At 36.6% G+C, this 26,198-nt stretch overlaps 2 protein-coding genes across 2 annotated transcripts in view; both read left to right on the top strand.

Annotated features, from left to right (window-relative positions):
• The window catches only part of LOC114941375 (uncharacterized), a 253,570-nt gene that overhangs the window by 114,619 nt on the left and 112,753 nt on the right, over positions 1 to 26,198 (top strand). The gene's annotated exons all lie outside the window — the stretch shown is intronic.
• LOC114941373 (uncharacterized) lies at positions 16,273 to 25,796 on the top strand. The gene has a single exon (XM_029316350.2). The coding sequence runs from the start codon at positions 16,703 to 16,705 to the stop codon at positions 18,911 to 18,913; it is 2,211 nt and encodes a 736-aa protein (XP_029172183.1). The 5' UTR covers positions 16,273 to 16,702; the 3' UTR covers positions 18,914 to 25,796.

Here is a 26,198-nt window from a genome sequence, read left to right as displayed (position 1 = left end):
AATTTAAGAAAAGTGGAACATGTACGATAAAAACATTATATACTTACAGAATTATCATTTAATGGAACGATGTGGTAATAATTTTTATATAATTGAATTCTGTATTATTTATGTATATTTTATCTCGGTTTTATTTTATTATAGATGTACCTATATTTAATTCAGTGTGTATAATTTAATTCTGAATATCAATTTTAATTAATTAAACGTCCAAATGTATTTTCTATGGAATCTACTTTCTATTAAATTCCTTTAATCAAATTTTTCATCGAAAAGGTTCCTCTTTTGCATCGAAAATAATTATTCTTTCCCGATTGAATCGTCCGGCGGAAAGTTATTTTGCTTATCCGCAATCAGCGGTTGATTTATCTAAATATGATTCGCCAAACGCGCCGATGACGTTTGGAATCAATTAATCAAAGCTCGGTATGTTGACAATGAATGGAGAAAGGTCAGGAAAAATCACGGCGCGGTTCATTGATCGATTCATCGTTACGCAGGTGCACGATGACTTGGTCGACGAGCACCGAGAGTGAGTCTCCCATTCGGAATTAAACTCGCTTTTATGCGAATTTCCTCTATCCACTTTCGATAAATGATGTTATATGATTATATTTTTCCGCGAAATAAATTTTAATATTATCTCGGGTAAGAGAGAGATAGAAGAGGGATGAAGGAGAGAAATTGGCAAGGCAAATTTATTAATGTACCCATCCATATCGGTTTTGTGAAATAAATAAATATCGCTGCGAAAAAGCATATTTCGATACCAAACGGATAGTTATTTCCTGAATAAATTGCCAATATTTCTTTCCATTTGTAATATAACAAACATTATATAAAGTTATATATATATGTTTATATATATCGTATATATATTATATATATTTATATATTATATACTTTTGATATATTACATAATATATTTTATATTATATATTTTTATATATATTATATATTAAATATAATATATATTATATAATATATATAATTTTATGTGTATTAAATTATATTAAATATAAAAATAAAATATATAAAATATATAAAATAAAATAAATGATATATAAAATTTAGAGAATATATATATGCATATAGAAGTGAAATTGGCAGCTAGCCTGCTATTTAGAGTGGTAAATAATTAAAGCGAGCGAGTCCGCTTATCGTGTATGTACCACTGAAAATTATCTGCGATGTTTATTTGCACGTTTCGGCCCTGTGGGACTTTCCTCGATAATAGAACGATGTTTACATATTATTGATTCGGTTACGTGCCGTCGCTGAATTTAACGTTCGACGCTAATTGGGAGGGAAGCGTACGTAATCTCGCGGCATATGCAAATCCGCGTCACTGCGCATCCTAGACTAACGGTATCGGCAGGTGCTCTTGTACATAAGCTTCATAGATATATACTTGTACGCGCGTTGCACACACACACATATATATATATATATATATATATGTATATACAAATACATATATATAGAATTCGCAGCTCGAACCGCGCGAGAGAATCGCGTTTCAATTCGCGAATATACACGCTAGAAAGATTCATATGCGCAATTAACGGTATTACCTCCATTTATCCTCGCTAGTTGCGGATAAAACGATCCATTTTCGACACGTAGAAGCCACAATTAATAGTTTTGAAAGAACATATATGTAGTCTTTAATTATTTTATAATTTTTATAATTTTTTAAGTTTATAATGTTATAATTTTATTATTCAATTAGATATGTATATCAATTAAATATATATATATTTTATTATTTAATTATGAAAATATATATACCTATTTAATTAAATAACAAAATTCTAAATTTTGAAAATTATAATAATTTTCAAAATTTTAAATCATAAAAATATATATGTATATATATATATATATATATATGTATATATAATTTAATTATATAATAAAATATTAAAATTATAAGTAAATTTATAATTATATATAATACATAATATATATTATATACGTGTTCAAACTTCGAAGCTTCTAACATTCTATTACATAATCGCGATATTGTTATTAACGCTGTATTAATTTCTGTTTCAGGTAAGTCACTATCTCTAATCACGGCGATAGCATATGATTTCTAATATTGAGTGAGTATGTTATGCGTATCATAATACACGTCGTCGATATTTAACAATTGTTATACATAATTAATATCAAGACCTCGAGCAAATAATCTGACATTTTGAACATTAAATGTTATAAAAAGATGATGATAGAAAATTGATAGCTAATTTGAGAAGTGAGAATAACACGAAAAAATTTAAAACATTTGATTGAGGAATTAAAATTCGCTTAAAATTCGATGTTAAATATAAAATTTTGTCTCCTGAAGAACGCGCAAGATTCCGTACCACCTTGTCACGGGAGTAATATGTTTATTTTCCGATCGGGATTGCTACCTATCTGCGCAGCGATAAAATGTATTTCGTTAGGGACCCGCCGTTTAATCCCGCGAGGAAGTTAGATCTATCATTTCCCGCTGCATCTCGTCCTCCGGGGTGTCGTAAACGTCAAGGGGGATTATTGCAGCTGTCTCTCGGCTCTAAGGTAAGATATTGCGAACGCGTGAAAATCCCGATCGTGTCGAAGTGCCGGCCGAAGTGGTGTCCGAAACCAACTCATTCGTTCCGTCTTCCCTCGGCGAGGAGGAGACACGTGTCAGCCGGGACCCGTCGGGAAATCACATCTCTGCTCGCCATAATCGGCCTGATATTGATTGACCGCCGCAATCGCGATGTCTCAGCGCGATTTCATGTTCCATCATTTATGTAACGAGATAGGGATGAGATATACGTCGAATCTCTCACTTTTTCTCTCTCTATTCATTCATATTACAAGCTAATTTTATATATATATGTGTAACTAAACAAAGATATACGAAGCACATCATCGGATGCAGGACGACAAACTAAATCGAAAAGTCCTGAGCCGTTTTTTAATCTGAGCTTTATTTTTGCCGCTATAAATTGTTAAAGTGTGCCAATTAGCGCGTGGCTACAACAGAAAACAGCGTAGGCGCCGCCTTAGTAGGCGTAGCCACGCGCTAATTGGTCAATCTTTAACAATTTATAGCGTCAAAACTAAAATTCAGATTAAAAAATGGTTCAGGACTTTTTGATTTAGTTTGTCGTCCTGCATCCGATGATGTGCTTCGTATACCTTTGTTTAGTTACTCCTGTATATTTGTTTCTTTATTATTTTTAAATAATAATAATAATAATTTTTATTATTATTTATATATTATTTTATATATTATTAATATATTTATATATTATTACTCTTGGCCGGATTTTATATTTTTATTTTTGCGACACTTTAAAAGATGTTTTTTTTATAGATATTTATAAGCAGTTTATTTTATTTTTTATCTTTGGTTTTTGACAACCGGTTAATTTACTGATAATTAACGTGAGTGCGTATTGATACTGCAGTTAATTAGCTTTCGTGTTTTATACACCGGTATTAAATTTCAATTACAGACGCTTCGACGAAGTCGAAGCTGAATCCTTTTCTAATTACGAACTAGAGAGGGAACTTGTCTTCTCGCACGTTAATTCGAAATATATCGAGGGAAACCGCGGTTTCGTTTGTCCGCATATTTTCCTGCGATTAGCGCAAATTCGTCAGTGTTTTGGGCGAATTTGGACGCGGATCTTTGCCGATATTTCGTGACCCTTCTCAGGATCCTCCAGGATAATAGGACGAGGGAGAGGATTCCCTTTCGTGTACGAAAGTAGAGCGCGCGGAACAGATTGCCGTTTATCGATTTTGCGTCCAGCCACACAGACAGCAGCACCGTTATCTCGCTTTATAAATATTTAATTGAGCACCGTGGGCGGGAAGGGAGTAAAGGGAGGGCGGGAGTTACCCTATATACGCGGAAGACCACCACGCTCGATCGATTGACGCGTAATGGAATAATGAAATAACGCTCTCGCGAATGTCGTAAATCGCATTTCAAATTCTCTTCAGATGTTAAGTAAGTTAAGCAATTTTTGCACGCATTTTCTCTCTCTTCCCTTTCCTTTCTCTTCCTCATTACACCTTCTTTCTTTCTCTCCCTCTTGTAGATATAATTTGTATATTTATATATCTTTGTATTTTTTATTTTTATTTTTTTTTTATATTTATATTTTATATGTATTTTTATGTATTATATACAGGGTTTGTCCGGAAAGTAATGCGTCGCATTTTTTTGTGACGCGACTATACATCGCAGAGCGATGGGACCGGTTGGGGAGGAAGGGGGGTACCCTTAGCTTTCCAACGGTAGGTCGCTCAATTGTTTCCATGCGCTTGGAGGGTTAGGACGGCTTATTCTGTGAACCTCTGCTTAGTGGTCGCGTCGAACTTGTGATGGAGAGAACGATAGAGCAACGCTATGCGATAAAGTTTGTTATTACGGCCTACCTGACCCGGATCGGTGTGGCAACGGTGCCGCAGCCGCCCTACAGTCCCGACTTGGCCCCGGCGGACTTTTTTTTATTTCCTCGGCTGAAAAGGGAGCTCAAAGGACAACAGCTCGAGTCGGTTGACAACGTACAAGCTACTTCGACGGCCTCCCTGAACAGCATCCCAGTCAAGGAGTTCCAGAAATCTTATGACGCATGGAAATCGCGTTGGCAAAAATGTATTGACGCAGAAGGGTCATACTTCGAACAATTTTAAGTTGTTTTACCTATGCGATCAATAAATTCTTTTTTAAAAAAATGCGACGCATTACTTTCCGGACAAACCCTGTATATATATATATGTATTTTTTATTTTTTTATTTTTTTTATATTTATATTTTATATGTATTTTTATGTATTATATATATATATGTATTTTTTATTTATTATTATATCTTATATATTATTATATATTATATATTTTATATATACAGGATGTATGTAAATAAGAGCGAAACATTTTTATGAAATAATTCTTTGTCGAAAATTAAGGTGTATTTCTTAGATAAACATATACTTTTATATTAAAAAAATGAAACATGATGGATATTTTCTGTTTCATTGTTTTAATTTGTCTGAAATTTGAGAAAAAAATAGAAACTAATTTTTACCTCTCTCTTTTGAAAAGTGTAATTCCTCAGAGTGGAATATAAGAGTATATATTTATATAAGAAGCTCCTCTTAATTTTCGACAAAGAATCATCCAAAATTTTTCGCACTTATTTAGATATACCTTATATATATATTTTTTTTTTTTTTTAATATTTTATATTACACATACATTTGCATATATTATATTTATATATCTCTCACATAAAATCTCTGTAGCAGCTGTAGAAATTTTCATTGAACCTAAGATAGAAAAACGATTTATTGATCATCGCGATGTATTAACCTTTTATTATGTTGTATCCATGAGAGCTGCATTATTTAATGCAAAACCTGAATTTTTTTTATAAGATCCGACATCTTATCATCCAGAAGAAACCGACGTGTTCTTCGCGTCGTTATTTCGCGACAATAAGCGATCTCTTGAAATATTTTTTTTCCCCAGGGAAAAATAGATGACACCGATAAACGGGATCAAGTGGGCCGGGGCTGTGCATTATCCACTGTCCAATTAAATATGCCAAAACGTCGGCCGGCCGGAAATATTTATTAGACGGGTGTTCGGCAGTCGGTCCTCTTATTCAATTTATGCGCGCGTGTTTGATCGTCGAATTCCCCCGACTGACGAGATCGATTTTACGAGCAAATAATTTATCGTATATGCGTATTATTCCGCGAGGATCGCCCGTAATCTTCATCAACCGATCGGCTACCATCATTGCTGATCCCTTTGATTTACGCGCTTGCGTCCGGCATTTTTACTCTTTTTTTGGCCCGGTGAGATTTATCCGGACACGCGTTGTCAATTTTGGGAAAAATTTCCTCGAGTTCCGTAGCACGTAATTAACACAGAATTATTGCTATCGCAAGCCAGTCGAATTTTAAACAAATAAATGACATTTTTTTCGTTTAATAAATTTTCATCATTCTCTATTATTATTATGATTATTAGATTTTTATTATATTATATATTTTATTCACAGAGAGAATTTTCTCTTAAAATTTACCCTGAAAATCATGGTAATCGTGGGACAATATATATATGGTTTTGAAAGAATTTTACAAGAGTTTTTCTGATTAATATTTACCACAATAAAAATATCAGTATCACAATAAGATATAAAATATACTCGATTAATTTTACTATCTACATATTAATATTTTTATTGCGGTAAATATTAATCAGAGAAACTTATAAAATTCTTCCAACACCATATTTTCAGGGTGAATTCTAAGAAAAAATTCTCTCCGTTGTTATGATTATTATTATATTTTATATTATATATATTTTATTATGATCCTATTATTAATATATTTTTTCAATACTATATATTTATTGTATATCAATTAATTTTTGTTATTGTTATTCCATTGAGAATTCTTTTTCTTCTTTGATCTTTGCGAGAGAAATTCTTCTGAATTCGATGAACAGAACAGAATAGAATTTTTTTATATACGAGAATGGGGGTTATTTCTTTAAACATAAAGCCTCGATCGAGAGGTGAGCGTTCTGGGACGATGAAAACTGAAATCCTTCCAAGGCTGTCCGTCCATCGTGTTTCTCTCTCCTTGAGACAATTTGCAGGTTGCACCGTAAACCGTCAACCATAAACTTGCGAACAATCATGATAATGGATGCCTTCTAGGAAAAGTTATAGCTGCGGTGAGGTGTAATAATCGGCAGGCCGGATTGACAGAAGGAGAGGAGGATAGAAAACACACAAAAAAAAAAGATAAATCTTTTGGACAAACTCGGAGAGAGACAGGATCCTAGAAAAAGCGTGGAAACGTGCGCCGCGTTATTTTCGTTGAGGATACGAAGTTGGCCTATTTTTTTTTTCTTTTTTTTGTTGCAACTTGCGACGGTTGCGGCAACTACCAGCGGTGTCACGTGTTCCACCCACAGCCGAGAATGTTTATTTTTCTACGTGTCGGTGCGCGTTCTTCCTTTCCGTCGAGGCAGAAAGCTTTCGGCGGCACGTCAAGTGTGTCTGTCTGTCCTGTGTAATTTTAACATCCGAGTAGCAGTCACGTGTGTGCTAAAAGATCGAAGGTTCCTCGTTGCCGAGATAAACCCGTAATTTGCCGAGTTTGTTTTGGATACAATTTCCAAGTCTGTGCATATTCCGGATGTCGTAAATTCCAGATGAAGTCGTACTTAAAATAAACCCTGTATAAATTTTATGGACTCGTTTATGTAATTCTTCAACATAAATGTAGAGCTGTCTCTGCTTCTTAAATTTAATTTTGTGCAATTATTATTTAAGATTTGTGATTTAAGAGGGAAAGATAGACAGGTGATATATATTATTAGAGTTTAGCTTATTAATTTTGAGCATTAGTTTTATTATAGATACAGTGATTCTAAGTAAGCGCGAACAATTTTAGGAGATGATTCTTCGGCAAAAATTAAGAGGGAGGTCTTTTATACAAATATATACTTCCTTGAGGAATTACATTCCTCCAAAGAAGGAGATGAAAATTATAATTTTAATTTTTTTTTCAAATTTTGGATAAGTTAAAAAATGAAAATTGGTAAAATTGGGTTTCTAATGAAAAGGATTCTTATTAATATTTTTTAAATCCTTCCATATCGTTATATGGGGATGAAAATAGTAACTCCTATTCAGTTTTTTTAATAGAATTTTTTAAAGGATCGAAATGCCATCATTCAAAAATATATATTCGAAAGCTTGATTCTTCTAGAAACTTTTTTATTTCTTTAATTTTTTTCGTAAAATCAACATTGTACAAGAAAAAAATTGAAATACATTATCATGCACAGTATGATACTAAATGGCAGGCTTCGAGTTACGAGAAATTAAATTTTAAAATAAAAAAGCAAAACAATTATAGTGTATTATAGTGTGTTAGTATTATAATATAATTATATAAGTATATGATAGTATAATTTTAATTATATAGTATAGTTAATAGTACAATTTTATATAATTATATTATTAATTATACCATATTATATGTATAATACTATATTATAAAATATATAGTTATAACTATACTATAATATATAGTATATAACTATGCTATATATAACTATATTATAATATAATACATATAATTATGTAAGTATATGATAGTATAATTATAATCATATAGTATAGTCAATAGTATAATTTTATATAATTTTATTATTATTAATACTATATTATATGTATAATACTATATTATAAAATATATAATTACAACTATATTATATACCAACTATATTATACTATATGGTATACAACTATACTATATATAATTATACTATAATATATAGTATAAATATTAATTATAATTATAGTATATATATTATAGTATAATTATAATCATATAGTATAGTTAATAGTATAATTTTATATAATTTTATTATTATTAATACTATATTATATGTATAATACTATATTATAAAATATATAATTACAACTATATTATATACCAACTATATTATACTATATGGTATACAACTATACTATATATAATTATACTATAATATATAGTATAAATATTAATTATAATTATAGTATATATAAATGTTGGAAAAAGTAAAATAAAATTTGAGAAAAAAATAAAAACCTAATTTTCACTTCTGTCTTTGAAAGAGTGTAATTCCTTAGAGAATTATATACAAGAGAGAACATATGTTTATTTGAAAGACCGCTCTTAATTGTCGACAGAGAATTATCTGCTTAAATTCGCTTATTTCAATCTTATTTAGAATCACTCTGTGTATAACATAACGATTCACTTAAAGAATTATCATCATTAATAATATCACCGATTTCAAATAATATAATCTGTCTCCCAGTTGGTTATTATCGTTACCCCTGATTTTTCTGCACGCTAATCTTCAATTTTCCTAACGTCCGCAGTTCTCGGTGTAATGATCCAGAAAAAAACGACCACACGCGGATATATACCAACATGTAATGGGTGCGGGACGTTAGTTACGTATTCCCATTACAGGAATCCGCGGCCATAATGCGTGCACAGTGGATTTCTCATTATCGATGCCCGTGATTTATGCTCTGTTATCGTAAGGGACATTGTACACGTAATGCGGGACCTAATTCGGATTACACTAAGAGATTACCGTGGTAGGTAAAGCCATCGGTCGGGGGTCCTTGCTGTATTCCATTCTACGTTGTTGCGTCCGCAACGGCGGGATCGGTGGAGCATGTCGATCGGAAATTTCCAATCACGATTGACCGAACCGTAGGAAGGCGACATGTTACGTTATTACACTTAACGCAAATCGGAAATGAAAAAGTCCGGGTATTTACCTGCCATACACTCTTCATTGGGCTCAAATTCATTTCCTTCTGCATATATATTTTTCTCTTGTAGGTTTTATGGTTTATGAAAGTCAAATCGCGTTTTCAAATATAAGTATTGCTACAAATTGCAATTAGAGTGTCATTCTTTTTTAAAAATTGGTTGTTGGAATTTAATTTTTTTAATTGTTTTTTATAGAATATAAATAGAATAATATGTGAAAAATAAATAAAGTAAATTTCTTTTGTAGATCTTTATTTTTGTCTTGGAAATTTGATGGTTTATGAAAGTCAAATCGCGTGTTCAAATATTATAAATATTGCTATAAATCGTAATTAGAGTGTTATTAATTTTTAAAAACTGGTTTTTTAATTTAATTTTTTAAAATTGTTTTTTTACGAAATATAAATGAGATAATACATGAAAAATAAATAAATAAAATTTTTTTGTAGATCTTTATTTTTGTCTTGGAAAGATGGTTTATGAAAGTCAAATTGCGTTTTGAAATATAAATATTACTACAAATCGTAATTAGAGTGTAATTAATTTGTAAAAACCGGTTTTTGTAATTTAATTTTGTTTAATTGTTTACAGAATATAAATAAAATAATACATAAAAAATAAATAAAATAAACTTCTTTTGTATATCTTTATTTTTGTTTTGGAAATTTGAAAGTTTATGGAGGTTAATTTGCGTTAAAAAATATCATACATCTTTATTTATAAAAATAAATAATAAATATAACTCAAATAATAAATATAACTCATGTTAGAATGTGTTTGATTTTAGAGACTGCGGTTAGGTAATTTTTTTAAAAATTGTTTTTTGGAAAAAAAGTAAAACAAATAAAATACATTTCTTTATTTTTATTTTTTTTGGGAAATTCGAAAGTTTGTAGAAGTCAGCTTGCGTTAAAAATATCATAAATGTTTATTTAGAAAAACAAATATTGCTGCAATTTGCAATGTTAGAATGGATTTGATTTAAGAGGTTGCCGTGGTTTAATAAAAAAATTTTTTTTTAATTGTTCTTTACAGAAAAATTTGTAATTTCAATACGTTATGGTTGATGCGTTCGAAAGTAAATTGGAATTGGATTGGTTTATATTGGAAACGCTTTGAACTGAAGTTATTTTCATCGAATATCGGCATTCGCAAATGAGGTTTTCATACTTGAAATAATAGACATCGTATTTTTTGTTATTATGTAATTTTCAGCAAGGAAATTGCAATTGCTTGAACATATTAAAGAAAAAAAAAATTATCGCTCTTGTTGAAGTTTCGTTTGTTTAACGAGACAGAACATAATTAAAAAGAATATATGTTTATTTTTTTAAGGTTCATTATTTTTGACACGTGTGTTAATGTTTTTCGCGTGAAGAGATTTTTTGAAATATTATTTTTTTTTATCATGCATTAATAAATAAAATAGTTTCAGTAGCTCTAAAACATTCGTTGCGCGATTAAAGTGATTTCGCGACATTTAAGTGACCTCATCGTTTATAGCATATGAGCCACAGTTACAACTTCGCTAAACGTTTTTCCTCTCGCCTCTAGCGAAGTTGCGAATTTTTCCTCGTCATTATCTCGTCTCGCGCCGGCAGATTCCTCGGTGTGTCGAAACCGTTCGATGTTTATCTTCAGTTGCGGCCGCATTTTCAGGATGTATATTCGCGCGCGACGTTATTACGAGAGATCCCGCGACGAAAAACATTCCCTTGTACAACTTTAGTAAACGTTTCGCTGATTGTCTATCGCTCGTACACACATCGTTGTTTCTATTTTTACAGGTTTACTTGCAAAATCATTGCCTCCATTTATTTAGGACTGTATTTTCTTGTCACGCACGTGCGAGAGAGGATATTTCGAGAATAAATATTTTATGTTTGATAGAAAATTAAGAGATCCTGTTTTTTTTTTTAATATTTTATAAACACGCACATTTTTATTGTTAAAATTAGTTATTATAAAAATTATTAAATTAAAATATTATTAGTTATTATCACAATATATACATTTTATTTATTATTTTATTTTATTTATATTCTGTAAACAACCATTAAAAAAATTCATTACATAAATCTGTCTCCAAAATTAAATACACTTTAACATTGCGAATTGTAGCAATTATTAGATTAAAATATTATTAGTTATATTACAATTTATAAATTTTATTTATTTATTAATTTATTTTATTTATATTTTGTAAAAAAACAATTAAAACAATTCATTACATAAATCAGTTTCCAAAATTAAATACGCTTTAATATTGCGAATTGTAGCAATATTTATAAATAAATATTTATAATACACATTTTATAAAATGTAATTTAATCGTTAATAAATAAAAGCAACTTCCAAGATAAAAATAAAAATGTATAAGGAAATTTATTTTATATTAACTAAGAATATATGTACATATATATGTATATACGTTGTTAAAACAATTTCTTATTTGTGCCATTTTAGTTGACTATTTGTCTTGATCTTTTTCTTATGTTTTCATCGCGCGTATAAATCATTGTTGTATAGTCGCTTTCACTTGAGAATCGCTTATTCAAGCGTACTTATCGGCCGAGATTTTCTGGAGTGCGCTTATAACGCACTTTCACGTCGCGCTTCGTCTATTTTTCATTATTTCCCCGATGTAGCAGTTCGTTTACCTTTGGTAAAACAAGCCCTCGACAAGAGTTTCTCCCTTATATCCCCGAACATCTCTATGTCTATAATGGAAAGTCGCGCTGCTCACTTTCATTATTCGGCGCTCCTCTTTTAATTCAATCAAAAATCGTCGCGATAATCTATTTTCCTCTGTATAAAAATTTCAAACTTCGAAAAACTCCAGTTCTCAGTATAAAAAATAAGAATTATTTATTCATACGCATATTTTAACAGTTCTCTGAGATCTGAAAAAAATTAAGTAACATTCGAGATAAAAAAGCGTTAAATATGCAGCTGCGAGTGTATTCTTAAAATATACTTCTTTTTCTGCATATGTTACATCTTTGATTTATGTCCTCTTTTTACAACCAGTTGTGAAACCAGTCGTCAGCAATAAACCTAATAGCATTCAGTAAATTTGCAAATCGTTTTTAATTTCTGTTTTTTTTCCACCTTATTTTTCCTGGAACCAGAAATTTTTTTCGCGTTGTTGTTTCGGTCAAAAATTATGGGCAGTCTTTTTTCTTTCGGAATCTTCGGCGCGTTTCGCGGAAGGTTTCGATGCGATTCGACGTGTTTCGCAATAACGCCAATTTACGACGGCGCTAATCGTAGACACGACCACTTTATCGAGTGACCGATCGCGCGACGGGACATCAAAATCAGTTTGTAACAATCGCTAATGGCGCATCCCCGATCGGGACGCGCCGATAACTCGCGAGACTCCCCACATCTCGAATGATCGAGGGAACACGATCTATCTTACACCGCGACCCTAATCGTGCTGGGGAAATTTCTGTCTCGGGTTGCTGCTTCACTTCGTTTAGACAGGTGCGCTTTATATATCGCGAGGCGATAAAAATCGTTATTTTTCTCCCGTGTATACGCACCCAGACATCAGGGAATAATTGAATGTTGCGCAAACATCATTTTTCATCTCGATCAAAACCGCGAAAAATTTTAATTTACTTCAATATTTATAATAATAATTTAATTAAATAGTTTTCAATAATAAATTTTAATAATTGAGTTTTTTTTTATTGATTGAAATAAAAAAATCTCAATTTAAAATTTTTTAACATAAAGAGCATTTTATTTTTTTTCGCGGGAAAGCATTTATTATTCTATTAAACCAATAAATAGAAAAGGGTGCAAAAAAAAAATGATCAATTTTGTCGAAACAGAACAATCAATCCCCTTATTTATATAAAAATTAAATAATATATTAATTTATATATTTCAATGTGATTTCCATAAAAAGCGTTTGAATAAATATTTAATCCACTTTACAGTTGTCGGAAAAATGTCTTTATTCAAAGAGTGGAATTTTCGGAATTTTTCGCGCGGCGTGCTTTGTTCCGATTCTCTCGAAAGAAAAATGTGTATGTAATAATAGAGCACGGGGCGAATTTTCTTTTTTTTTCTGAAAACCTGCTTAATAAGCGCGCTATTTGTTTCGGGAGAGAAGAAAGAGGCGCTTACAAATTTTTCTTTGACTCGAGCGTAATAATAGAGAGAGAGACGGACTGGGCTTTCAAACACGCTCATCGCTGATATATCTATAATAATAGAGAAAGACGGTTTCCCCCGAACTTCTCTCGCTCGACGAGAGTGTGTAATAACAGACGAGTCGTTCCGAACTTCCGCCCGATGCGTTAATAGGGGAAGGCGCTTCTTTTAATAATAATAATACGCGTAATAACGCGGGAAATGCGCTGTCAAAACTTTCCTCGACGCTTCTAACGATGAGTTAGGAGCTGGAAAAAAAAAAAAAAAAAAAAAAAAAAAAGAACCGTGTATGTCCCTTTGCCTCACTCGCTAGATTCTCCGGCATTCAGCAGACGTTTCGGAGATGACAGAGCGAGTGGGGAGATGAAGGTAGAGGGAAGGAGATTCAACCGAATGGCGTGCCGCGGGCGATTGATGACTTGCGACCTACTTTTCGTGCCAGCGACCCAGATGCGAGGGTGCTCCTGATGTAAGATATCGGTCTCTTCTCTCCACTTTTCTCTGTACCTCTTTGCCAGTGTTGCTGCTCCTCTTCTGCGTTGCACTCTCTCTCTCTCTCTCTTCTTGCTCTTGACTTGCCTGGCGGCTGACAATAATCGGCTCCGGTTAGTTGCTCTGACAGAGCGAGAATACAGGGTGTTCGAAGGTTACGGGATATCTCGAACAATGTAATTTAAAAAAAAATATTGTATCAGAAGAAAATTGTAAGGTTTAGACGGATAAGTCTATTTATTGGTTTTATTTATATTTTCTTTACACCGATTGATTCCTCTCATTATCTTGTGTATAAAGGTATTGAGATAAGATCGGATTTTTCACGAGATATTTTATAGTTTATACAAGATTAAATTAAACCATAAAATATCTCGTAAATTATTCACGTTTTAGTCATTTTACTCTTTTAACGTTTTGTGTCAAGTATTGCGAGAAATCGATTTATGTAAAAGAATAAGGTGGTTCCTTAGGTCACGTTGCCTTTAAAAAAGCAACGTGACCTAAGGTTGAAATGATAACAGGCTATTAAATGAGATGTTTTTAAAATCCTTGCAATTTTTATTTGAAATATTTTCTTATGAAACTTACTTTTTTCGGGACATCTCGAATAATGTATATATAATCGGTCTTGTTTCGCGAATCGCGAGCGACTTTGAAATTAAATTACGAGATTCTCGAGAACTGATGATATATGTCAGGTTTCTTTTTTAAAGGCAACGTGACCTAAGGTTGAAATGATAAGGCTATTAAATAGATGTTTTTAAAATCCTTGCAATTTTTGTCTGAAATATTTTCTTATGAAACTTACTTTTTTCGGGACATCTCGAATAGTGTATATATAATCGGTCTTGTTTCGCGAATCGCGAGCGACTTTGAAATTAAATTACGAGATTCTCGAGAACTGATTATTTTGCAGATGACATATGTCAGATTCCGAAAGTCTTTAAACAAATATGCGTCTCTTATTTATTTCATCTTAGAATGTGTGTGTGAATATTTCGACTTGTAAAATTAAATTACTTTCAAACAATTTGTTCAAAGATGCTTTTATTTCGATTATCTTTATTAAAAATATATAAAATGGTTATAGAGTATTTAATTAATCATTTAATGGTACATAAAATATATTTTTGCAGAATCAAAGCTATGTCACGTCCTTAATTTAATTTGAACAATATTGGATTAAAACGAGCGTAAAAAATAAAAAGCGTTTTTTTTTTCGTTCTACACACGCGAAGAGATTATCGCAAGTATTTTAAGCGAAGTATGCATTTTAAACGAGCGACTTATCGTTCGATGAATCATCGATATGATCGAATAGAGTTACTCCATTTTTCTTTTATGATTCATCGTATAAGTCAAGGTGATATCGATGGAACGTGTGATACTTTATCAATATTATCCGATGCAAATCCAAAGTCATACATATATATATATATATATATATAAATAGCACTGATAGCGAGGAATTTATATAACTATCTGGAACTCTCCTTGAAATTAAAATTATATATATATTTATGTATATATAATTGCTCGTTCCTTTGATATTTCTACGAGGCTAGGTAATACTTTTTTTCGTCTTCTTTTTTACATTTAAATTCTCCACTCAATATGTGTAATTTGTACAAAGAGAACCAATTACTCCTCACAATTATACTCTTGAATCGTGTTTTAAGCTTTGTTAATTTCTTTCGCGGTAATTTTATTAAAAAACTTCATCCTCGCTCTCTCTCTCTAAAAAGGGAAGAGGATAAAATCAGAAAGTTATAAAATCCTTTTTCCCCTTTTTCCTAATCCACCGCCGTCTTTAGACTCGTTCATACTTCGCGCTGCAGTAAGCACGAGAGAGAAGAGAGGAAAATGGGGAAAACATGTTCGGGATTTGTTTATGAAATTTATGCTAAGTCAAGATATAAGAAACCCGGATAAGCAGGCAGGCAGGTAAATTCGTCTCTGTCAGTCAGCGTCGGCAACTGCGATGCTCTCCGACACGTCTTGCCTCTCACCTCCCCCGCGCTCCTCGTAACTTTCTCCCGCCGAATTGTGACAGCAGCGTCGTCGTTGTCGTCCGCCGCGCCGGAAGGATACGATGCCGCGCGATATACATACACTCGTTGCGCTCGTATCGAAAGGTGGCGAAGGAGTGGGGGGATCGGATAATGGGGTGGTGGGAGTAAGTTCCGTCCTGAGAGTGGGGGTTCAGTGCGCTCGTAGCGGGGGTAGCGCGTGCCAGGAGTGGGGAGACCTCCACGTCGCAGAGCGCCGAGGACGGTCTACGTCGGCTCCGGCCAGTACCAGCTTCAGTCAGTGTCGTTCTGGCCGCGGTCTCGTACGGTCGCGTTCAGGGCGAGAGATCGATCATCCGTTCCTCGCCTATTCAGACTTGCCTTCCCTTGGTCTACTTTCATCCCGCGAGACGTCTCGATCTGCGAGCTTAGAAACACTCGATCGCTCTCGGCGTTGACGTTACAATATGGGCTAGATCGTGAAAGCGGCAGATGTAAAATCGACGGAGTCATGTGTGGAATAAGTAGAAGAGAATAAGAAGTTGGAGTCTTCGTCGAGTGATCAGTGCGATAGAATCTCGAATTCTAATTTCGACGTGTATCGTCCAAGATCTACTATATCGCGATTATAGTACGACTGATAGGCACTGGTGGGTTCAGGACCATTGTAAGATGAGCCCGGCCTTCCAGGGCGCCCTGGAGGTGGAGCGATACCTTGGCAGTTGCCTCATCTCGTCCGTGCGCGCCGGAATTCACAGCGGCAAGTCCTCGGCCGTCTGTCGGAAGCAGGAACAACAGTCAGCGACGGTACGCGGCGGCAAGGTCCGTGGTTGTTACAGTAATGCAGGACAGGGTTATCCCGGACTGGCCGATCAGCAGCAGCAGCAGCAGTGTCAAGTGCAATACGCCGGTCCAGGAGGCTGGACGGGCGCGCCTTTGATATCAATGACGTCAAGTCCGCGCAGATGTAATCAGCGATCGTCGCCGTCGCTCGGCCAACAGCAGCAGCAGCAGCAACAGATAACCTGCTGCGCCGATCAGCAGCAGATATCGCCTGGCGGTCACAAGAGTCCCTTGTCCAGGCTGGCTATTCACACCCAGGGCGCACCTCTGATTTTAACCGGGCGAATTTACAATCGCGGCAACAAGGTACACGCCAACAACAGTAACAGCGGCAGTTCCAATGGTGCCGTTAATATGCCACTCGTCGGCACGTACGTTCATAATAGCGCGAACCCGTCCATGACGAGTAACGTGAACGGTGCGACGAAGAATCTGACGTCGAGACTCATTGCTCATAGACAGTCGACAGAGAACGCTATGAAGAAGCAACCACCAACGATTCCCGCGAATCCTAAAGCGAATCCCAACTCGGACTGTTCCTCTACCGCGGGAAAGGAGAACGCCGGTTCCTCGAGTATCGCGAACATCGACTCGCTGAGTATCGCGAGCGATGAAAGTTCCGGATCCAACAACTCGGAGAATAGTTTGCCGCGCATAATCAAGCCGCGGAAACGCCGGAAGAAGGACCGCAAGCCGCCGAATAACGTCGTCGCCAACGGCGTCGTCGACGGGACGAAATTGGAGGAGCAGCAGCTAGTGACGACGACGACGACGACAACGATGACCGCGACGACGACGACGTTGCAGCGGCAACAATCCTCGGGAGGTACCGGGATATCCGGGGACCAGATGGGCGTCGTGAAATCGTACGCGCCCACCTGCTACGAACCTAGAATTTACGACGCAACCGCGCTCAGGAATTATTCCAGGAGGCCACCGGCTGGCCATCATCGGGAGACCGTTTACGGCGGTTGCAGAGCGCCGACGATGCCGACGACGGAGATGACGGACGGCAGACAGCAGCGGTATCATCGGCACTATGTGCAAGTGAAAGTGCTCGATGACAACCGGAACGTGGTCTCGGCGCCGATGCGCGCCGCAGCCGAGCCGCCCAAGGGCTACCGGCATCATCATCATCCTCATCATCATCATCATCATCATCATCACCATCATCACGCCAACGGTAACGGCAACTGCAACAGCAATCCGCCGCGACGTTACGGTCGCGAATACGCGAGCGAGTCCTGCGAGGCTGCCCTCAGGGACGATAGTTTGGGTACCTGTCAGTGCCGATATTGCGATCCGGCCGGTCTTATCTGGGACGTCGACCGGAACGGTTACTCGCCGTTTTTGACGGGGCCGCCGTCGCTTCCGGCACCACCACCATCCTCGTCCTCTTCATCAGCTGTCGATTATTGTCCTCGCGGAGGTCATTTCGGTCAGATCCCGCTGTTTCTCGTGCCACCGGGTTCGAATCTTCAGGAACGCGCGCTCGACAGACTCTTCGACGAGCATCCTCGACAGGAGGTGGACGATAGGGACGCGGGGCCCGTCTCCGGACCCGGTGGGGTAGTTTTGAGGCGTAGTTGGAGCGATCCGACGAGTTACTTTAGCTACGGAGAGGAAATCGTCGCACCGACGAGAGACGTCGGCGTTATTGGCGATCGAGGGGGTCAAGGATCCGAGGGCGGAAGACACAAACGGACCCTTTGGCGCGGTGACAGCATCGGCGGTGCCCCAACGAGTTCGCCGACGGGGGGCATCAACGGGAATCCAAATCCCGGCGGACTCGTTGGGTCTCCCAAAGGCCTCGAGGTTTCCACGGAAATTATCACGTCGCCCAACGGCCATCGCGACCTGGAGATCAAATTCTACTCGTCACCGTCGCCTGCCGAGGAGTCCGACAAGTCCTCCAGCCTCGTTATCGAGGAGGTCGACGACGACGAGAACAACAGGGACGACGACTTTAGTGACATTTGGAGTTACCACGAGTCGAAGCTGCAACAGGACTTTCGCACTCTATTACAAGCGGAAGAGTGAGATGAACCCCTTTAGGGATTTCAACGACTTGTCATTTACTTCTCTTGCTACTTGAAGTGTCCGTGCGTTCGCGTAAAAAATTGCTTGGTGGAGTGCGAAGTGACAGCAAAATGACAACAGCGACAACAATAATAATAATAATAATAATAATAATAATAATAATAATAATAACGAAAATAAAAATAAAAATACGGAGAGAAATGGAGTGTACGTGGATGTTGAAGACAAAATGTTTGGCGCACATCGGTAAAAAAATAAAAATACGACGACGTTTATCTTCGTCCGTTTCGCGCGTAAACACAGAGCTCGATCGAACACACTCGGCCTCGGAATCTCTCTCGCGGTGTCTCGCTTTTATGTGCGGTCGAGGGTCTCCCGGGGGCCAAGTGTCATTTTACGAAGCGCGAAGCCGCGAAACCTCGATAAGACGACGACGACGACGACGACAACGAAGAAGAAGAAGAAGAGGAAGAAGACGATGGAAGGGCTTTCTCTGCTAACGGTGTTTGTAGTACACGCGCGTGTTGCACGCGACGCGATAGATTTCGAAGAATGGATCATCTCTTCTAGGCGCTTCTTCTAGGTGTCGTAGTGAATTGACTCCGATCAGCAACGAGAAATCGAACCTCGTAGTCCCGTCGCAAGCGTGTTTTAAGTCCCGGAAAGATCAGGGAATGTGTTTTTGTGCGTGTGGCCGCATCTCATGCATTTGTCACGTATCGTAAGTGCGGTGAATTTTTCTCGTAGTGGGTTTTGTAGTACAACGATTGTTGTAGAAGCAACATACTTTTTATTGGTATTTTCCATTTAACAACGCAAGTCGACACAAGCATCATTCTATTTTTATTCTTATAGAATGTAGAACAAAAATAGAATGACACTTGTATTGTTAAATGGTAAGCACCTTATGACGCTGCTTATACTTATAGAAGATTTCGCTCGGAGATCTGGAGGTGATTGATTTAATTGAGTTAGCTTCGTGGAAAAAAACTGTCAGTTTGTTCGGGGAATAACGTCGTTTGCGTATGTTTTGCAAAATTATTTCATTTCGCACGATTGTTTGTGGTCATTTAATCGACGTATACTATTGCTTCATACTTGCGTCGATCGATTAAACGGCGTTGATTAATGAATTCTGTCATTTTATAAATGATCGAGCTATAAAAAGTGTTTAGGTAATTCCGGCTTACGGCGGTATTTTAATTACGTACCGATTCTGTAGACGAGTAGGCAACTTTCTCTTTATTTAAGTTTTTTTTCGTAACTCGTTTTCGAACAACGATGGTTGTACTACGACTTGCGACGAGAAATCATGCGTAAAAAAAAATGCCGGGAAACGATGAAAAAAAAACGCGAAGAGAAATAAAAAATATATATATATATATATATAAACGTCTCTGATATTTTATGTAACACCAATCAGAATATCGAAATGCCTTCAGTAGACGTGGGACCACTCATCTCTCTTTTTTTTTTCTATTCTTCCATATCTGTTTTCCGATCGACTTCCCCTTCGATGATTTTATCTCGCTGCATATAAATTTATTCCATTTTATTCTTTCCCAAGTCTCCGACGTCTCCGATTCTTCTTATCATTTCATCGTGTCTCGGCAGTAAAACACGCATAATTAGATGCGCGTAGAATTTCAAACGCCATCGCCGCGTTTTTACGCGTAATTAAGCAGCCGACTATCTTCTCCGATGTTCATTAATTACAAAGGAGGAAGAAAAAGCGACGATTTGTTTGCATTCTACGCGCGCGGACGCGCAACACTCCCCTTAATCACGTTAAATCGTCTCGACCGAGATTTATTCGTAGCATGCATCACCTCGAAAAGGTTTTATTTAATCGCGCCCCGTACGCTCATTCATGGGATACACAGAGCTAGAAAGAAGACCGCCCAGCTGGTCACGTGACACTTAGAAGAAGCGTCGGCAAGAGGGTTAATTGCGAGGGTTAATCGCGGGATGCACTTGATCGTACACCGGCACACTTGGCGATGTTGCGCACACATACACCCGGCTTTTTCTCGCCGCTATCGTTGTCGAAGACGAGTAGCGGCGACGTGACCGTTTAAAACGTAACGTAGCAATTAATCGGAGGAACGGTCCGGTCCAGAGCCGCCGATCGTAATCGACGTCTGCACCTTCCACCCCGGCCCCTCTTTCACGGTCGATAGTAGGTCGAACTGTCGGAGAGAGAATCTTCCTCAGTCTCTTCTTCTTCTTCTTCTTTCGTCTCCCTCCCTTCTCAAGGGGCTTGCCTCGCGTGAAAGGAGAGCTACCGTCTCTCGTTTAGTAACTGCGTTTAATCGCGCGCTATCATCCGCGTTTTATCGGATAACTCGGCGCGCAACGGTTCAGCTGGTTGACTTGATAACCGGGCGACTGCGAGAAAGAGAGAGAGAGAGAAAGTTCGTAACATTGTTTCGTAACGTTGTTGCGCGCGTTGGCCTCATCCTCTCGCGCCTCTCCGCGTTTTACCGTTCGCTGTCCCCTTCTGCTAAATAACGGCAGACGCGGATCGGGTAAACTCGTTATTGATTTGTCCAATATCAATGTGTACTTTGCTAGTGGGATTATCTCGCTGTCCCGCCGGACTGGATGGGAAAGATATTGTCGCGCGTTCCCGTTACAAGGATATACCTGTCTCTCGTCTAGGATCGATGGACTTCTCCGCGAAGCACGGAATTTAATTGCAATTAGCGTCGTTTTGCATTCTTCTCTCTCAGCGAAGCTGACACGGAGATTTGGAATTTGAAGATTTTTAATTTTAGATACGAAATTAATATACGTTTACGTCTTGTTTTTTATTTTCTCAATAATGTAAAGCCATCGATTACGCGTAACTTATGGAAATTTGCATTCTTTGCCATTTCTCAACGTTGATGGAGGCTTTTTAAAAGTCCTTCGTTCCTCTCATCGATGAATAATTAAATGTCAATTTTTCGGAGGATGTGCATATAATTGTGCGGAGTAGGCACGGGTTACCAGCATCCTCCGCATCTCCCACCTAAACGCTCGAGAAGGACACCCGCTGTGATTTTAGTGCGGTTTTAGGCTCGGACTTCCTAACCGAACTATTCGTGGCTTGGTTAAGGAGAATAAGCAGTCTCACATAATCCTCGTCTTCTACCTAGGGGGCGAGTGGTATATGTTTACAGATTTTCATAGCGTTAAAAAAAAGAATGTAAATATAATCGATCGAAGCTCTCGAGATTGTGCGAGGGTGGAAGGTGCGGCAGGATCAATCCATGTAGACTCGAGGATATACTATATATCTATATTAGAACGAAAGGCCATCGCGCAGATTTACACAGATCGAATAGAAGCGAGTCGATCAGTCACACACACGTGCAAAGTCTATCGCGATCTGTGTCGTGATAGGTCGACTCGTTCTTCTGTAAATCTGCGCTCGATGATCGAAAGAGAAGGAGAAGGAGCGTTGATCGAGGAGACCGAGTCGTGCGACGAATTCTGCGTCATTTTGTATGCGATATACGAAGACTATACCACCTTGTCCCCCTCTCCCTTTCCGCATTTTCCCACAATATACATGTCAACCAGACGAACAAAACACGCATTACTACGCGAGCCATCACAGCATTGTAACTCATCATCTTCACCGTCACACACGCACATGTACACACACATACACGCAGCCAATCAATACCACCTATCGTTATTAGAAGCCGTAAGTCTAGAATCTATAAGGCGATCCATTTAGATTATTATCTCCGTTGTCTATATGTGTATAGAGAAGAAATCGCGCGCGAAGACGGTTCGCCTTTTGTTGTCACGATTTCGTGAAGTGCGCGAAAGTGGAAAAACGACGACGAGGCACGCCTGGGAATCTAATTCAATGGATATATTTTTTTTATCTCTACGATGTACGTGTGCGTTTCGTTTTGGAGAAAAAATGGAGCAACAAAGAAATATATTGCAATGAATGATAAAGCGAAATACGGGGCAAAGAGGTCTACAAAATTGGGATGATACCATATCATCTCTTTATATACAATATATGTATAACATAATTATATAATATATTATATATTATTAAAATTTAATATATATATAATATATATATCACATATTATGAATGTAAACTGCAATCGGGGGGTCGGTGTTCCAGTTTTGCAAAGTGAACGCGCGGAATTACTCGTGAATATTTATAGCTGCCGTTTCTCTCCAAAAAGAAGCGCGCGCGCGCGCGGATTAAACTAGGAGGAAACCGATGAAATCTTGTTAGTATTCAGTACACAAACACACGCACACATATGTTTTCGCAGCGAAGGGCAGGCCGTAAAAATTCTCCCAATGACGACTGTACGACGTATTTCGTTTAGGCTGTATGTTTTGTGCCAAGTTGTGACGTTAGCGAGTTAGCGTGTTGCCCGACAGGGCGAAGAATGATATTAGCGATATTTCTCTCCTAACATGCGCGAGTGTCCCCCACGTTGCGGCAAGTTTTATTGCCAAGTGGCGACAGATAAATATTTTCCTTGGTTCCCTTGTTAAGGGGCAGAAGTATGCGTGCGACGCATAATCACGCGAGAAAATCGCACGTAAAGGAGAGAGAAAGAGTGTGCTTTAATAACATCTCGTCGTCGATATTTTTCTTCGGGAAATTCTTTACTGGTCGCGCCTGAGGAAAAAAAGTCTATTTGCAAATATCTATTCGATATTTTATCCGATTGCACGCAATATTTGTCGATGCCGCATCGACGTATACATGTATATTTTTTCGATCGTATTTTATACACACGATGCACATGAATGCGATATATGAATGCATCGAATAAAATGCGCTAAAGTCAAAAATAAGTCGAGTGATGCAAGATCCTGTGTTTTAAGATCAGTCCGCAAAAGCGATCTTTTTTTTCTTCTGTATACAAGGTGTCCTAGATTTATCAGATCACTTGTTAATTTCTATGCTTATTTAAAGATACATTTTTTAAGCTCTTAATTTTTGCTATCATGTATCTTCGTAATTGAAAAGACATTACATTAAAATTCTATTAAATTAGATTGACTTGAAATTAACTGAAAAATATATAGTTTTATTAGTATTTTGTTTTAAAAAATATTTAATTTTCAGTTATTTATAATTTGAAAATTATTTATTCGTGCTTCGACATTTTTACTAAGGAAAATCGTTTCTAAAGAGTCTGCATTAACGGATGGTTCGGTAAATCTGAGACATCCTGTATAGTATCAGAGTATAATTATTCTTTTATTCTATTAAAAGTATTAATGAGCACAAAATCGCGCTCCGAATCGTGTAGTGGATTTAAATGAAAGGATTAGAGGAAGGAAATATTACAATTGCATAAGTTTCCGCACTTCAATTCGTTTCACACGAGTTCTCGCTTTTGCTACAAGCGTTTCTGCTACAATATTTCCTTCGTTCGAGACTACGGCTTCGCTTACGGTAACACTTTGATAACTCGACAATAAGACTCGCTTCTGCGCGTTGTAATACTGTAAAAAAAAAAATATGCAGCTTCTATAACGCATCCATGCACTTTCGGACGACGAACGTCAGCGGTTGTTGCAAACAAACATTTATTGTAAAAAAAAAAAGGAAAATGATTGCAGCGCATTTGTTATATCATACGATCTCTTCGCGAGAAATTCTGCGATGTAAAAGGATTACAAGTGTCTTATTGATGTATCGATTGAAACGACGTCTGTTGATTTAATTTGTTACGAATCAATTTTTCGCGATAAAAGTTAATCCATCGGTCAATCTAATGCTAAGAATTTTGTTGAGACACTTTTGCGAATTGAATTTTTTTTGAAAAATAATTCTTATCGCTGAAGATGCTTCGCTAAAAATCGTCATCATCTGCTATACCGCTCAAAAGTTACAACGTTGTGTGCGAAAGAAATTTTTTCCTTTTTTTTATACGTCGTTGTTCCAAATATTCGCCATTTTTATTTACCGAATGTCTAGAGAACTTTGACGAAGAGTGACAAATATTGGAGAAACTAACTACTGCAAATATTGAACAAACGAGAAAAATATATGGAGAGATATAAAAAAGAACGAAGATGGAAAATGTGTGGACAAGTTAATAGGATTGTGAAACGCTTGACAGTGAGATAGTTTGCATCGACGGATCCTGCCGTTTTCGGAAAGTGCGGATATTTTCAATATGTGTCGAAGCTTTCCTTCGTTTTCTCGCGCGTGAGAGAAAAATTACACGATTTATATACATGTATAATTCAAAGGAAGAAAACAGTCTTTGTGTATCAAAAGAACTCACAATTCAGATATTTAGGGATAATTGTGCAATATTACCGAAAAACAAACTCGCTGGATCGCCGACAACACTTGTATAAACCCGCAACCATTTATTTTTTCCGTTTTACTTAATTATGTAATTTTTCCGGCGCTCCGATGTCGTTTTTCCCCGATCAGCTGATCGCTTCAGAAATCGTGAATCTTTTCGCCTGATCTGATCTCTGACGAAGGCAGAGGGAGAGACTCGAAAACAGCCGAAATGGCGGGAATTTAATGAACGTGCGATTCAAATGATTTTTTATATCGATATCCTCTTCTACCTTTGTTTTTTTTTTCATTCCCCATGTCGAGATCGTTTTTTGATTCTCTCACCCTCCTGCTTCTCCTTTACATATTTATTTCACTCATCGTCGATTGACGTTAATAACGTATTGTGATAATGCAATGATATGATACATTACATGTAAACACACACGTGTACACATTGACACACAAACATACACAGATACTCGGCTCCGCTTCGTCGTAATAGACTGATCAACCAAGCCGACCTATCAGCGTCGCCTATAGTGCTCTGTCGCACTAACTCGAATCATACTGTTTGGAAAAATCAATAAAAACGTCTTTAATTTAGCCACGTTTGTCACCTTTTTTTATTACGTCCTATATATTCATAGATTTATATATTAGAATAATTAATATTAAATTAATTGATAGATATATATAAAAGAGAATAAAATGAATATTATATAAAATGTGTGATACACGTACACTTACTAATTAGTGAAATGTAATGAAAATAATTTTTATTATTTAAACATATAATTAAAGACATAATTGCACAAAGGTTATACAAGCAGAATCAACTTCGAGAATTTCAAGCAACTTTCACTGATAATTAATATTTATTATCAATATAATCTATAATTATCTATAAAATTTGTCGCATGACAAAAATTATAGCGCTTTTAACATTTGCGATTTTTTTACGATAAATTATATTTATAATAGAGTTTGACGTAAATGTTCCTCTCT

Source organism: Nylanderia fulva, unplaced genomic scaffold (assembly GCF_048542155.1).
Source record: "Nylanderia fulva isolate GAGA-0341 unplaced genomic scaffold, ASM4854215v1 Scaffold52, whole genome shotgun sequence".
Lineage (NCBI taxonomy): Eukaryota > Metazoa > Arthropoda > Insecta > Hymenoptera > Formicidae > Nylanderia > Nylanderia fulva.
This window is presented reverse-complemented; position numbering and strand designations above follow the sequence as displayed.